Source organism: Buceros rhinoceros, unplaced genomic scaffold (assembly GCF_000710305.1).
Source record: "Buceros rhinoceros silvestris isolate BGI_N320 unplaced genomic scaffold, ASM71030v1 scaffold18100, whole genome shotgun sequence".
NCBI lineage: Eukaryota > Metazoa > Chordata > Aves > Bucerotiformes > Bucerotidae > Buceros > Buceros rhinoceros.
The window spans coordinates 731-15,773 of NW_010391487.1; the positions used below are offsets into that span (position 1 = coordinate 731).

General features: G+C 36.3%; 1 protein-coding gene across 1 annotated transcript in view; it reads left to right on the forward strand.

Moving 5' to 3' along the window:
- Nucleotides 1-594: 594 nt before the first annotated feature.
- The window catches only part of LOC104498526 (lens epithelium-derived growth factor-like), a gene marked incomplete at its 5' end in the record, with an annotated part of 25,917 nt that continues 11,468 nt past the window's right edge, over nt 595-15,043 (forward strand). The window contains 9 exons of the mRNA XM_010141923.1: nt 595-757; nt 3,472-3,579; nt 4,134-4,196; nt 6,339-6,477; nt 8,183-8,258; nt 9,169-9,394; nt 10,026-10,144; nt 12,581-12,636; nt 13,900-13,970. Coding sequence (XP_010140225.1) covers nt 595-757; nt 3,472-3,579; nt 4,134-4,196; nt 6,339-6,477; nt 8,183-8,258; nt 9,169-9,394; nt 10,026-10,144; nt 12,581-12,636; nt 13,900-13,970 — 1,021 coding nt within the window. The remainder of the gene's footprint in view (nt 758-3,471; nt 3,580-4,133; nt 4,197-6,338; nt 6,478-8,182; nt 8,259-9,168; nt 9,395-10,025; nt 10,145-12,580; nt 12,637-13,899; nt 13,971-15,043) is intronic.

Here is a 15,043-nt window from a genome sequence, read left to right on the forward strand (position 1 = left end):
TGCTAGTAAGGGAGGTGGAGGGCAGAAGGGACCTTGCGGCTTGGGCTTAAATCCAAAACCACTTCCTCAGTGGGGGAAAACTAAAGCGTTGGGGGAGTTCTGCCAGCTTTGTTTGAAGGAGCTAATATTTAAGAGTGAGAATGCTATCCACAATATTATGAATAAAAAAGAGTCATTTTGACTTCACTGCCTCTATTTCCATATTTTTAACTTTAATTCTTCAGCCTTTATTATAATCTTTTTTCTGCTCAAGTTTTCAAAACCAGGTAGGTGGCTTACTTCGAATTGATAGCTCATTTAAAAACACATTTCTTGGCAGTAGCATCGCAAGTTGTACTTGACCAAACCCAACTTTTTTTAACTTGCACATAAGAAAAGCCTTATATTGCAGTATTAGCAGTGTGAAAATAAATTGTTATAGCATTAGAGCTTTAAAGTTTGATAATGAAAATGCAGTTTAAACTGAAAAGTGTGGAAATTAATGAAATAAGAAATGTTTTCAATATTCTTGTGGTCCTATTAAGATGTTCCTTAGCATGCTTGCTTCCATAACATACAGGTGGCAGTACACCTCTCAGTATTGTTCCTCTGTAGTTCAGGAATGGATTTAGATCTCATTTTTGATGTTATTATATTAAAGTCCCATCCAGCCGTTAACACTCCTATCAAAGAAACCGTTGAAGAAAGCAGTCAGGAGCCTGTTGAGGGGAGTGAAGAAAAAGCGGGAGCCAAAAGAAGAAAGGCTTCTGTCCCAAAAGTAAGTGACTGAATTGTTGTTTTGTTCTACCAGGAATGTTTCTGAGTCAAAACTGTATTGCCAAGTTTTTACTTCAATACTTCACAGTGGTTCACTGTTGTAACTGCCTGGCCTTTGCTTCTTTAAAACGTACATATAGTAATATGTTTGCCCTTCTGTATTCCTTTTAAGGTGCTGTGCATGTTTTTGAAAAGTAATTTCTTTACTAGTCTGTATTTCTAAATCATAATACACTTAAACTAAATTCATACAGTACTTCTTCGGCAGGAGAATAAGGTGGAGATGATAACCAAGATTTAGCTTTAAGTTTTCCTTCCTGTTTTTAATATATTAGATACATATGACTGGTTTTTGCAATTATGACAGTTTATTTTTGAAAAGTGTAACAGAGAATTAGGTTCTGTCTGGGCTGAAAGAGTTCTTCAGTGTATGTGCCTGAACTGATTATAAGAATTAGTTTAAACTAGGCTGTACTTCTAATGGACTACTTAGAATATAAATGGATATAAAGGATTTCGTAGCTGTATAAATTGAACTCTGACTCTGGAAAGTATCTGCAAGTAATGAGTATACAGTAGTTTGTATAGACAAGAGTTTAGCTTCTTTACTTTGTAAATGTGTGTATACTTTAGAATCCTTCCAAAACAAGATTATGTTTTCTTTAAATAGATTGTATTCGTACTTAGAAAATGCTTAGAAAATGCTTTGATTCAGCTTATTGGTGCTGTACATTGTTTGTACTGTACGAGATGAACCTTCCTAGCTTGCTTTACATTTAACGATGGTAGTGTAGCGCACTGCTTTGAACTTTGTCTATCTTTGTATGTTTTGTTTTGTTTTGTTCCTGAGGGGTATTTTTCATATGGTATGGAAGAGATGTGTGTCACTTCAGGTTGTTTTTTAAAGGAGTAGAGAAACCTAAAATGACAAAAATGGTGATGCAGATGGGATTGATACATTTATAGTCTCATTTATTTCTAACTCATTTCTGGAAATTACTATTCTGCAGTATGAGCAATGCCTGTATATTTACTGTTAAACTATTTTGCGTAGACTTGCTTGAATTATGACTGTTTTCCTTTTGATTATTTGCCAAAATTTAATGTAATTTTTCTGTAGGTGTAGCTGGCTATCCTTTAGTACTGAATCACAGCTGCAAGTGAAGAATTTGCAATGTGTTAAGTAACATAGCAGATGTTCCCTTATGTAGGACTAGTGCCTAGTAGCTGTAGTGGCTTGCTTTTTCAAGGGAAGAAAAGACCTTTGATTGGAGAGAAGAAAAAAAATTAAAAATTGCTGTACTGGTAGTACACTGATAGATGATTCGAGGCTTATTTCTCTGAACTTCTTACTGCTTAGAGTGTTCGTTACTTCAGTACATCCACATGCTATACTCTGGGAGCACTCTTCAACATGTAATTTCTTGGTAGTATTAGTAAACCAGTGCTGTTCTTCCTTCTTGCCCATTGACACTGCTGATAAAGGCATTTGTTCCTCAGCCTTTGCCTCTGCAAGGGAAAAACATCAGTTTGCTTCACTGTAAACTTAGGTAGCAAACACTATGTGTTAGTGGGGATGGCAGTGACTTAAGTGTCATGTTTCTCCTGAAAAGTGCTTTCAGGCTATCCTGAGCTGGCACTGTGAAGGAGGAACAGGAAGGCATAAGAGCCATTTAAACGCAAAGGTGGAATGGAAGATCCTGAATGGGTCCCTTTACATAGATTTCTGTAATTAATCTCTGTAAGTTAATTGGTTTAGGGCAGAACATGGAGAAAACATACTGCTTTTCTTTTGGTACTAATGTAGCTATAATATTCTTTTAATGGGTCGTTGTACTCTGGTTTCCTGCGGTTTTTGTATACCAATGAGACTTGTGTCTTAAAGTTGTAATTTGTAAAAAGACTCAGTGATACTACATGTCTTCAAGTAATACTGCATGATAGCTGTGTGCATGAGTTGCTTTGTTCAATGTTGAAATTTTAAGAATTGCAGCTACTTTAAAAGGGAATTTCCCAAAAGATGCTTGCAAGTGGGACGAGGCAGTAGCATTAAAGTTGAGAGAATTAACTGAAGATCTAAAAACCAGGCACATACAGAAGCTGCAAGGAAATGTTTATTATTTTCAAGTAAATTATTGCAAACTCCTAATTTCTCAAGGCTTAACTGCTGGCTTGAAATGAAAACAAGTATTTTAAGGTGTTTTTAAAAAAAAAAAAACTGGGAAAAAAGGTGTAGATTAGATGGCACCAATTATCACTAATTACTGTTGCACACATGATAAAACAAATTCTTTGTGATCTGTTTACTACATTAAGTCTTTGTTCAATAGAATGATACCCTCTCCTAAATGTGGTCTGTGTCTCAGATATCCCTCTTTATGTAAGAGATGAGCAGTGATCCAAATGAATGTTGAATGTTGGTGTGATCACTTACAAGTGCTCATGTAATGGTGCTATGGTGAAAGTGTAGTTATGTTGTTGTGAACATCAAGTGGAACTTGTACTGTAGTACATCGCTGTATTTTAACCTGTTCTGACAACTGTCTGCAATTGCATATTGGAGAAAGTGGTCTTGCTTTATGTTTTAAAGTGTGCCTAAGAAAGGCGTGTATCTACAAACTTGTGAAAAGTACCCTGATGGTTATTAGCATATTCTTTTTTCAATACAAAATACATTTTAATGCATTTTTTTACTCTGTTTTGACTCCTTTGCAGTTATCCCCTAAAGGGGATAATAACGTAACTACAGAAGCTGAATCAGAAGAAAAGGAGATGGATACTTCAAAAGAAGATGATCTACCTTCTGAAAAAAACAGTAAAGAAGTATGTGAAAGCTTTTTGTATGTACCAAAGAACATCTTAATATTATTTTGATTGATGTAAATCTGTTATTAAGAAGCTACAGTCGTAACTACTGTGACAGTCTCAGGAGCTGTTTAATTATATAAAACTTTCTTATGTGTTCACTTGTGTTTACACATCTTATTGAAGGAAATGGGAATTGAAGCTTTCATCAGGGAGGAAACTTGTAGTTTGGCCTGTCTATAAGATAAGTTAAAACAGGTAGAATGGTGTGGTGTTTATCACTTAGTCTTTGCTGCAAATGTACTTTTTTAAAGGACAGGGTAAAGTGTTCAGATAGACTGAAACATACCTTTATTTAAAACAGAATATTATTTCCTGTCTTTCAGAAAAAAAATCCCAATTACCAGATAATTAGGGTTTTAATAATTTAAAAGCAGGAAGTGTATTTTATATATTGCAGGATTCTTGTCTGAATTATGTACCAGAGGCTTCAGTTGTGGAAAAAACTTAGAGTAATTTAAAATACATCTTTATTTTGTTAAGATTCTTGGCATAATTTTTAACCTTCACAGGATGTGGTGAAAACAAATGATGCCTCTATTCCTAAAGTTGCTAGAAGAGGAAGAAAAAGAAAGGTAACAATATGCTGAATTACTTCACCTTACTGGAATTTTTGGATGTAATTACATTGTATATTATTTTCTTTAATTACAGATTATGCGTAAGTGGGGCTTATAAGGAGAGCTCTTATGCTCTCCCCCTTTTCAAATGGCTGAAAGATTTGTAGGAATGAAAGTTTTCTGAGAGGGTGTTTTACGTCTTAATTGTTTGAACTTAAATGTAGAGTAGGGAATTCCCTTCTTTTCCCAAACAGTCCATAACAAGTAAGAAAAACTAAGATTGAAGCTATTGGTAGACGGCTAATGAAATAGTTTTGAAGCTCTGAAAAAACAATTTTAATTTCTTTTTATTTCTTTTACTCATCACACTGAATACCTGAAATACTCTCCCTTTTCATGCGGTCGTGATTTTGTAGTCTCTTCAATGTGGGAAAAAATTTGAGGTACTTTGAAAAGAGGTAGTTCCAGTTCTTGCTCAGTGTTCTTCAGCTTTAATGTTCATGTGGTCACACAGCAAGCTGCATCAGGGCACTGACCCAACTGAAAACTAGATTAAAGTGGGGCAAAGTTTAATTTTAGTTTGAAACCATTTCACTTCTAACATTAGTGATGACAGCAGGGATGGGATGAGTGCAAAGTAACTGATCTAAATACAGTGGTCACCGTTGAGTACCATGCTGAGTATCATTTGCTTCATGAAAAAGATAGATATGTCTTTGGGTGCTCTTAAAAAAATGACTTGAATATTTTAAAAACATGTAATTTAAATAATACCTTATTTAAAAAAATATGTAAAAATCTAAAATAAAATGCAGAGAAAAATTATAGTCTGAAACAGCAGGAAGTTGGAAGAGTGCGATTATGCATGCACTGATTTCAGCTTGTAAATGGGAGAGAAGCCTCACAGGTGACACACACAAAAAATCTCATTCTTTGCATTTTCAAAACACATTCAAATACTATGATTGTGGTGTTTTTTGTTTTGTTTGAGGTGTGGGGTTTTTTTCTCTGTTGTTGTTATCAGAAGGGACAGCAGGCCTAAGAAGATTTCTTCTGTCACACGTACTAGCTTCAAGTGACAGACTTGGGTTCGGCACATGGGCCAAGGGGTTTAACCAGAAAATTGCCTTACTACAGGCCACTGCTGAACAGAAAAACGTAGTATTTCAAGGGATGTGGTGTGTGCTTGTGGGTCAGAAAAGAGGGCGGGCTTGCAGCTATGACTTTGAAAGTGATTCTTATTTGCCTTAAACTGTAAAAAATTCATTCTAACAGGTATTTTTATGTCTTCATTTAAACAGTCACTCTTAATATGATATGTACCTGTACTCTGTCCTAGATTTAAGTTTGTCTCTATTCTTTAAAATTGTCTTTTATTATAGGTGCCCACAAAAAATATTAATTTAAATATGTATTTGTCCATAACTTTTTTCTGTTGCTACTAGCTGGTGCTCTTGCATCCAGGACATTAAATTCTGTGAATATTTTCTCCAGTTGGTATTTCTCTCAACTCTTTTTATCCCTGTGTAGTGATATGGAATATTTTTGCAGGGAGATATGCATCTTCTTTTACCATAAGCTCTATCTGTCTGAACAACCCAGCCCTTCTAAAATAACTCTATAGGTGAAGGGTGTTGTGACTACAGCTGTATATACAGCTTTTTCGTTGCACATAATTGTCCATAGAGCTAAAAGTAGGTGGTTTTTTTTCTGAATAGCTCCATCTACTGTGTTGATACTTCAGTGCAGCTAGGGGAGATCATGGCATCTGAAATAAAGAGTATTTATATATGGGGGGAAAACTGTGAATTTATCTGCCTAAAACTGGGTTTTGGCATGCCATTACGGTGATCTTAGAAATGCTTACAAGTAATGTTTTTTCTTTGTTGTACCAATGTACTTCATTGTTCTGAATATGAATGGGCTAGTTGAAATTATATGAAATTACAGTTCCTGTATTAGTTAGTGATGGTGTGGAGAGGGTGAAATTAGTGATACTTAAATATAATTTGTTACTAAATTTGGAAACTTCTTTTCAAATGAGGAAGCAATAGCGTATTAATGCATTTCCAGAAGTTCAAAAGTGGTGTTTTAGAAAGTAGTTGAGGTATTTGTGCCCTGTGTTTTCTCACTTGTGAAATGAATTGTTTAAATTAGGCTGAAAAACAAGCTGAAGCTGAGGAAGCAGCAGCAGTGGCAACGGCAGCAGTGGCGGCAGCAGTGGCAGCAGCAGTGGCGGCAGCAGCTCCTGTGCCAGTGTCTCCAAAAGTAAGCCCCAAAAGAGGACGACCAGCAGGTAAAGATTTAGGTTTTTTCATCACAGAAATACCTTAGAACTATTCAGAGAGCTTTTCCCTGAAGTACTACAGAGCATTTACTCATGGTAAAGATGGTCTTTGCTGAGAGATGAGATGAGAAAACACCCCATCTCAAACTGACGCATTTAGGACATACATGGATTTAAATTGTGTTAGTGTTAATGCTCAGTCCTCTAAATAAGACTTGTTTTGGGACAGAAGGTTTCACCTTTAGAAAAGTCTTCTTCATACAGTGCTACCAAACTATAGACACACAATAAGAACTCTTTGTGCATTGTTACTCCTTGAAGGTTTATATTCATTAAAGGTCTATGAGATCCTTTAACTGTGTTAGAATATCCATTAAACACAAGGAGAAGAACTGGGGGGACCCAGAGCCTGTAGGTGGAGCCCAGAGGACAGTAAAAACCAAGAGCTGGAAAAACTTGTTTAAAAAGATGTTTAAGGCAGTCTGTATAGATTGATAGATGAATGGAAAGAAGATACCATTCTTTTTAAAAAATGTATAATTGGAACCATTTGGTGATAATTCTGCGGTGCTGGTTTGTTTCAAAGTAGCAGTGATCTAATTGATTTGAATTTTTGTGGTAAGCTTGCAGATATACTTGAAGTGATCATTACTACATCAGAAAACAGTTCTTGCAGCACTTAAATACATTGCATTAGCATATAGTCTGGGATAGTTTGTATATCTGTTTCTGCTGACAATGTGAAACTAACTTTTCGAAGACGCAGCCAGAGTCAACTAAACTTAATTACTTTTGCCTTGGAAGCTGTGTGGATATTATTAATTCAGCTTCCCCCCCCATTACATCTACTAAATGTACATTTTTAATATTCATATGTATTTTTATCTTCACTTTTTTTGGTTGGTTGGTTTTAACTAAATATTGTCTGTAAGAGCAGAAAAGGATCGTAAGACGTGCTTTTGCCTCCTGTATAAAATACTCTTCTAGAAGATGTATGCAGCCTTTTCTGGTTTTGATATGATGCATGCATCTCTTGCTTAACAGTGCTCCATGCTACCACCACAGGAGCTTAAACTGAGTGTTAGGTTTCCTAACCGCATGTCACTGTGGTATCAGACAAGCATTTGAAGGATGAAGTGCCAAGAAGACAGATCAATGTCTTAAGACATTGTCTTATTCCTAATGATACTGTGAGGAAATGCAGTTTTGCTCTGTACTGTACTGTGGTGGTAGAACTTCTTGTCAGTGGTTTGTTATCAAGAAAAGTGACGGAAGCCCCCCGATAGATCTAAAAATAACGTCAAACAGAATGCATAAATGTGGACGCTGAAAGACTTATTTCCATTCTCTAATTTCAGATACACTCATATGTAAATGACCCATGTGAGACTTGTTCCTGCAACATGTGAAACCAATTCTAACTGCACAGAGTGCAAAAACCATAAGAATCTGTAATTGGAGCCTGTGGCTAAAAAAATCACCAAAGTTTTTGATGTACCAGTCAGCTAAAAAAACTACCAACACTTTAATTTTTCGAAGATATCTTGATTGAAGTTTGGTACTCACTTAACACTTGAGTTTCGTATAATAACAAAGTTAGGGTATATATATTGGTTTAAGTGTAGCTTCTGTTTGTTGAGTAGGAATCTTTCCTCATAGTCAAGGAGCAGATGGTGGCTGTAGACTAACTTGTTATTTCTGTATAAAATACTAGCTTCTGAAGTAAAGGTTCCAAAACCAAGAGGGAGACCCAAGTTGGTGAAACCACCTTGTCTTTCAGAGAGTGACTTGTGAGTAGTTCCATTTTGTTTCATAATATAGAGCTTCTTCATTGTAAACCATGTTATTCCTTATGTTAAGATGTCATAATTAGTACTGCATTCCTGACAGGTTTTTGTCCCTTTAGTATGTGGTATGAGTTGCTGTTTGCTTTGATGTTTCATTTTATGGCTCAGGTAATTAATACATAGTAACTCCAGGTAGTACGTTTCTGGGACAAGAGACAGATGTTTTTAACCTTCCTAACTTGTGCAAACTTCCTAATCTGTGCAAAATTCCATATATAATTTTATGTTAAATGAAAAGGAAAAGACAATTTATTAAGAGAAAAGACAAGATCCTGCAAAACTGAAATTGTTTAATCATTTTTATTTCAGAAATCTCTCCTGGTTTAATTGTATTACTGTTCGATTACCTAAATTTTGTTTCTGCCCTCTTCAGTTCTTGTGTCAAATCCTTCTGTTAATGGGGGGAAAAGTTGAGCATTAGCATAGTTTTCTGTGGATTAGCAGATGCACAGTTTCAGTATGTGTCATGTCACGTCGTGCCATGTACACCTTAAACAAGTACACTTCATAGAACTAGTTTACACTGTATGCACTCTTGGTCCTGGAGACACTTGTGTGTGTGGAGAAGTTAGGAGCATTAAGCTCTAGGTTTTGGATCTGTGCACGTATATTAATGTTAGTTTCATTAGGGCCTCCATGCTTTTTTTTTTTGTGTGTGTGCGTAGGTCGCAGGCTATAATTTTAGAAAAAGACTGACTACTTTTTGAAGTCATTAAATTAACTGGAAGTGAATTAACTTAATATTCTGTGGTAAAAAAAAAAAGAAAAATCAAATTCCTGAGTTAGAAGAATGTGATGTTTTAAACTCACCATAGATAATGAGTATGATGTCTAAATACTGTTCGCATTTCAGTGCTACTGAGGAGGAGAAGGCAAAGAAAAAAGGAGCAGAAGAGAAGTCCAAAAAGCAAGGGAAAAAAGATGAGGAAAGTCAGAAGGAAGAGGAGAAGGCAAAAAAGGATTTTGACAAGAAGGAAGGAAAGAAAGAGGCTGAACCAAAAAGGAAAAATGCTGTAAAAGTGGGTTCTGCATCAGCTTCTGATTCTGATGACGATGGAGAAGAACAGGAAGGTGACAAGGTATAATCTTGCTTTCATGATATATTTATTATGGAGGACAGTAGTATGACTGAAGATCTTTCTTGAAGTTAATGCTAGATCTTAATGAAGGTTGGAGCCCTGTGGCCAGCTAATATAGATACATAGACTAAAAGTTGGAGAACTTTATTTTGTCAAGTAATTCTTTCAGGTGCTTCCTTGATATTTTCTAAGAAAAGTATCATTTCTAAGTCACTTTTCTTTGTAACAAGTGGTTATTTATTTTGTCATTTATTTTTCTATCTATGTTCCAAGGAACACAGACTTTTTTCCTTTGAGTTCTAAGGAACATTTGGCTTGATGTCAAGTTTTTGAAAGGTATAAAGCTATCCTTAGCAATCATTTGGAACGTCTTCATTTTTCTGATGGTTAGGATATTTGCCTTCCATTAGAAAAGGAAAAAAGTGAGAAAAGACTAAAGAAATTCAAAATTTACCAACATGTGAAGGTCTTGTATTTAGTTGTGGTGAAAGCCAGCTCTTGTCAGGTTTTTTCCATGGAGCAGAGTTGCTCCAAATATATTTACTGTATGTAAGTTTACCTCTTCACAGAAACAACGATTTAATAATCTTGCTTTTCCTCTTTACAATCATAAAATCCCAAATAAAAACAGAAGAAAAAAGGGGGAAGAAGCTTTCAGGCAGCTCATAGAAGAAACATTGTAAGAGGCCAACATGAGAGAGAAGTAACAGACAGAAAGCGTAAGCAAGAGGATCAGACAGAATCTGAACCGTGAGTATGTTTTAACATGTGATGTCCACAAGGTGTGGAGACAAGGTCCACTAGACAATATCTGAAAAAATTCAGAACTGGCTTGCTTTGCATTCTGTTGTTCCCTCCCCGTCACCCTTTGTCTATTTTAACTTCTTAAGTTGAGGGTAAAAAGTATGTTCTGTTGTGGGAGGACGGGAAGAATTTGACCTAGATATTACACGATGTCAGTGTACTTTCAGTGACTTAGAATTTCTAGAAGAAGTGAGCTGGTGAGTTCTGTGTAGAAGTAATCTAAGAATATCCATGTGAAAAGAGATTGGTGTGAAAAACTATTCAGGACTATGTGTTTTTCTTTGTTTTGGATACATTAGATTGAGAACTGATAGGAGCTATTAATCCATGGTCATGGATTTTTGATCAGGTTCTGGAATTCATAGTGTTACCTGGAAAACATTTCCTTCTGTATCTAGCAGCTGGAGCACACGCTGTCAGGCAGAACAAGATAAAAATTAGGAATTACTCTACTCGAGCATTGCAAAGCCAGTTGAGTGATACCAAGAGCAGTCTGCATTCAGAAGAGAAATTATTACAAATGAATCAAGCATAAGAATGGAGAGAAGATCCAGCCAGAAAAGAGCGGGGGGTGGGGAGGTTGGGACAGTAGGAGGAAATCCGACTCCTTTTCAAGAGCTATTCTGCAAATGGGTGAAGAAGCTGCCACCACAAGAGCATGATGATCTCATCCCCACAGTTATTGGGAGGGTGGAAGAAAGGAAGAACAAGGTAAAAATTCAGAGAAAAAGGAGGAAGGTAATGGTCCCCTTCACCTGTAACAACAACAAAATTCTGCCTTTCTCATACTCGTTAAGAAGAATATAGTTTCTTTGGGGTTTTTTATCCTTTAGCCCTTTATTCTACTTTTCTTCTTGTCATATCTTCTCTGGTAACCTAATATAATTACTCTACTTGCCTGTAACAAACTTCAGCATTTCCAACTCCAGAGATACTAAATTGTCCTTAGCATGTTTGCAGCTATTAATATCTCTCTATTTAAATCTGACATATGCTGATGAGTTTCTGCAATCAAACTTATATATTGATTTGGTTATAAAAATCAAATCTGCTCTACTTTTAAATACTCATATTTTATGCATTGGAGGGTAGCTGGAGCTTTGTTACAGTAAGATAAAAGAGTAATAGTTAATGAATGCATAATGAATTTAATTATAGCTGATGTCAAAACTCAGTATTGATAAAAAAGACTTCTTTTGGTGCTGTCTGTCTTCAAGTTCCTCTACTATTACATTGAATATAGGCTGATACCTTTTTTGGAGTTACTTTTCTCATAACCATAGTTTCCGTTTTCTGGTCTTTTTAGCTACTTGATTAATGTTTCTTTAAATCTAACAACAGCGCTTGGTACACTGTTCTGTACGTATACAAATTTTACATGTGCCATTTAAATGGCATGGGCCTGTGCTGCCAGTGGAAGTACTCCTACTTTACCTACTTTAAAAAGTATCGATTCTTTAAAAAGTACTTACCTACTTTAAAAACTGTTGATTCTGTAACTGGATAGAGTATGAAAGGAACATGGAGGATGATGGACATGCAGGCCTGGATGTATAAAATTAGTCACAGAATGTTTAGTCATGATGTGCTGAAATACACAAATTCCAAAATGAGGCTTTGAAACCGCTCAGCAAGACAAGATTGAGGGAATTGCTCAGCAGGGGTTCATGATCTTCTCTGAACAAAGTTCAAACTGCCTGTCTTTGTCCTGTAACTGAGATGGAGATGAGTATTGTTTTGTTTTGTTTTTCTTGAGTCCTAGCTTTTAGTGATACAATTAGAAAGAGAGGGCCAGGAGATTTAAGTGAACTTGTAATAAATCTTTTCCCTTTATTTACAGTTTGCTGAGAGTACTTAAATTACCATTGATATGTTTATAGTCATTTGGAGCCTCCTTGCTAACGTATACTGTTACAATTAATTATATGAAAAAATATTCACATAGGAAGTGATTATGACTAATTGAGCTCTCCATAAGTCTCTGTGGTGATATTAAATAGTCTTACTCTTTTTGTGATCATAATAAAAATATTTTCTTTCTCCATAAGATAGTACCATACAATGCCATTTCACCACCTTGCACATGCAAGCAGAACAAAATACGGTTTGGAATTGTGTCTTGTTTTGAAAATCCTTTAATTTGGTGCTTTTAGGGAAAACTGTCAGTAAGGATTTATCAGCAGTATCTCAGCTAACTAATTTTGTTAATTTATTTCAGTCTTTGAAAACCAGGGTTTGGCTCTTTGTGATTTTTGCATGCTATTGTTTTACCGAGATATTACCTCAAAACATTGCATCTCACCTAAAACCTGGAGGAAAAGAAAAAAAAAGACTGAAAAACAGACTTTACAACATTGTAAAAACTTATAACATTTTTGATAGGCAGAGTAAAGAAGAAGGCAAGAAAACTGAAGTTAAGAAGATGGAGAAGAAGAGAGGTTAGTTTAAAAAAAGCTAAGCAGTATTTTTGATTATCTTAAAATTTTGAACAGAATTATCTGCCTAAATAAGATAATTTACTGCTAAGGGTTGCTGTGGGGACTCAGTCCAAGATGTCTGATCCATGACTGCTTCCATCAGGTCTGTGAAACAGTGCATTCTTGTTCTTCTAGGTTTGTTCGTTCTTCAGTGCATTAGACCAGGTCTTTGCTATTCCCATTTTACTATCATTTGAGCCTCAGTAATCCCTTCTCTTTGTGAACAAGAAACAAAAGCTCTTATTCTTTGAAGTGAATTGCTTTAGTTCTTCCCTTCATTTTTTCCTTGCTATCTTCTCAAAACAGTAATCTGAGGGACAACTTCAAAGTATTTAGATATTACCTCTTACTGAGCAGGAGGCTTGCTAAGCAAGATGGCTCTTCCTAAGGAAGAGGCTTAGATTCAGATTACTGTAGTCTTGTCTACTAACTCACACTTGCAAACTGACCTTTGTAGGGATAAGCCATTCCTTTTTTAGTACTCTCGTCTTTAAGAGCAATCCAAACCATTGGCTGTAATTTGTAGTATGGTACAGATCCAGAGGCATGGACTTCAACCAACCCAGTGTTGGCAGTGGTAAAAAAAATGTGTCCAAACCCATCCGAGATGGAGTGGACTTTGAGGAAACTGTTTGCTTGCAGTATTGCTCAGTGTTTCATTCACCACTTGTATATGAAAAATCCAAACCATATTCAGCATATGAATTAGAGACGTTAGCATGTGAATTAGATGTTTGTTCTTCATGCACACTTGCTGGAGCAGGTACCGGGAACATTTTATTTGGATGCATTTGGACTGTAACATGAATCATGTCCAATTTACTGCAATTACTGAAAACAAAACCATCAATGTCTAGGTGACCTGTCATAAAAGGTTTTCCAGCTTTGTAACTTCTAGTGTTTATTGACTCTTTCTTTTAACTGGACCCACAGTTGGAGGGTGACAGCTGTATACTGAAATATAAAATTATTTTCAGCTTTTAACTCCTAAGGAGAAAACTATGTACGTTGGTAGTAATGTCCAACTTGAAAAAGCTGCGTACTTTATTTGTGAAAGTAAGCCCTGTGGTGTGTTTTTGTGTGGGCCTGCATCATTACCTCATGCAGAGTGCCTGCCTATATTTTTCTGCATTCTGTGTGAGGTACAGCTTTGTAGAAAGGTTTGTACGAAAACAAACCTGCTGCATTTTCCACATATTGATGCATACTATTTTTAATCTTCAGAAACATCAATGGATTCTAGGCTTCAAAGGATACATGCAGAAATTAAGAACTCCCTGAAAATTGATAATCTTGTAAGTATTTTGGTTTTAAACTGACTTATTTGTATAATTCCAATAGGAAATACTTGGTATGCATGTTTGTTTTTAATTAATATTCTGAGAACAAATGCATTTTTTTCAATTTGGAAGATAACTGCTGCTTAAGTAAGGTTACTATGAACATTAAAAGATCAGTGTCAGCAAATAAAATTGGTTTTGTTTGAAAATAGTAAATTATTTACTGGAAACAGACAGAATTCTGTCAAATGAAGCACCTCTGCCAGATCAGCCTGAGCCATGCAGAATCACCAGAAGGACACAGTGACGGTAGTAGTGGCTGTCTCCCTGATGCAAGAGATGGAGATGCCCATCTGCTGACCTCATTCATTGTCAAGGAAAATCTGCTGCTTACTGGGGGCTCGGATTTGTTACATTGCTGACAGGCTGAGCTTGTTTGGCCTTAACTGCTGGTGGTTTTCTCTCTCTGGCAGCAATGATACAGTCAGGGGAGACCTGCAAAGTTATCAAGCATGACTGTGTGACTCTTAAGGGTGATGGTCAAGGTATGGGGACATAGGTGATAGTCCCTTTCTTGAGGAAAGGTCTTGTGAAAAAATGGATAGGACTGCTAGGAGATGGCAGGATCCGCCCAAAAACAGTGAGCCAAGAGTCTGGCTAACCTGGTTAAAGAACTTAAAATGAGGAACAGTAGCAGAGGAGAAAGTGAGGAGATGGTGAGGCAGGCTGGCAATCAAACCTTGGAGTGTGATGTAAACAGAATTGCCCTTGTAATCAACAGAATTCCTCATCAGAACAGGACTGCAGTGGCATCACCACAGGCATATGCACTGAAATGAGGAAGTATTGACAGTACAGCATGACGAGGAAAGCTCTTGTAACCTTTGTGAAAAATCAGCACAATTGATTTGCACTTCTGCTTTGAAGTGGCCGTGCACTAATACAAGCAGCATCATGAACAAACCAGAGGGACTGGACATCTTTCTGCAGTTGCAGGGCTGTGGTTTCACTGGCATCACGAAGATTTGGTGGGATAGTTCATGGGACTGGAGCTTTGCCACATATATGTACAGGCTCTTTTGGAAAGA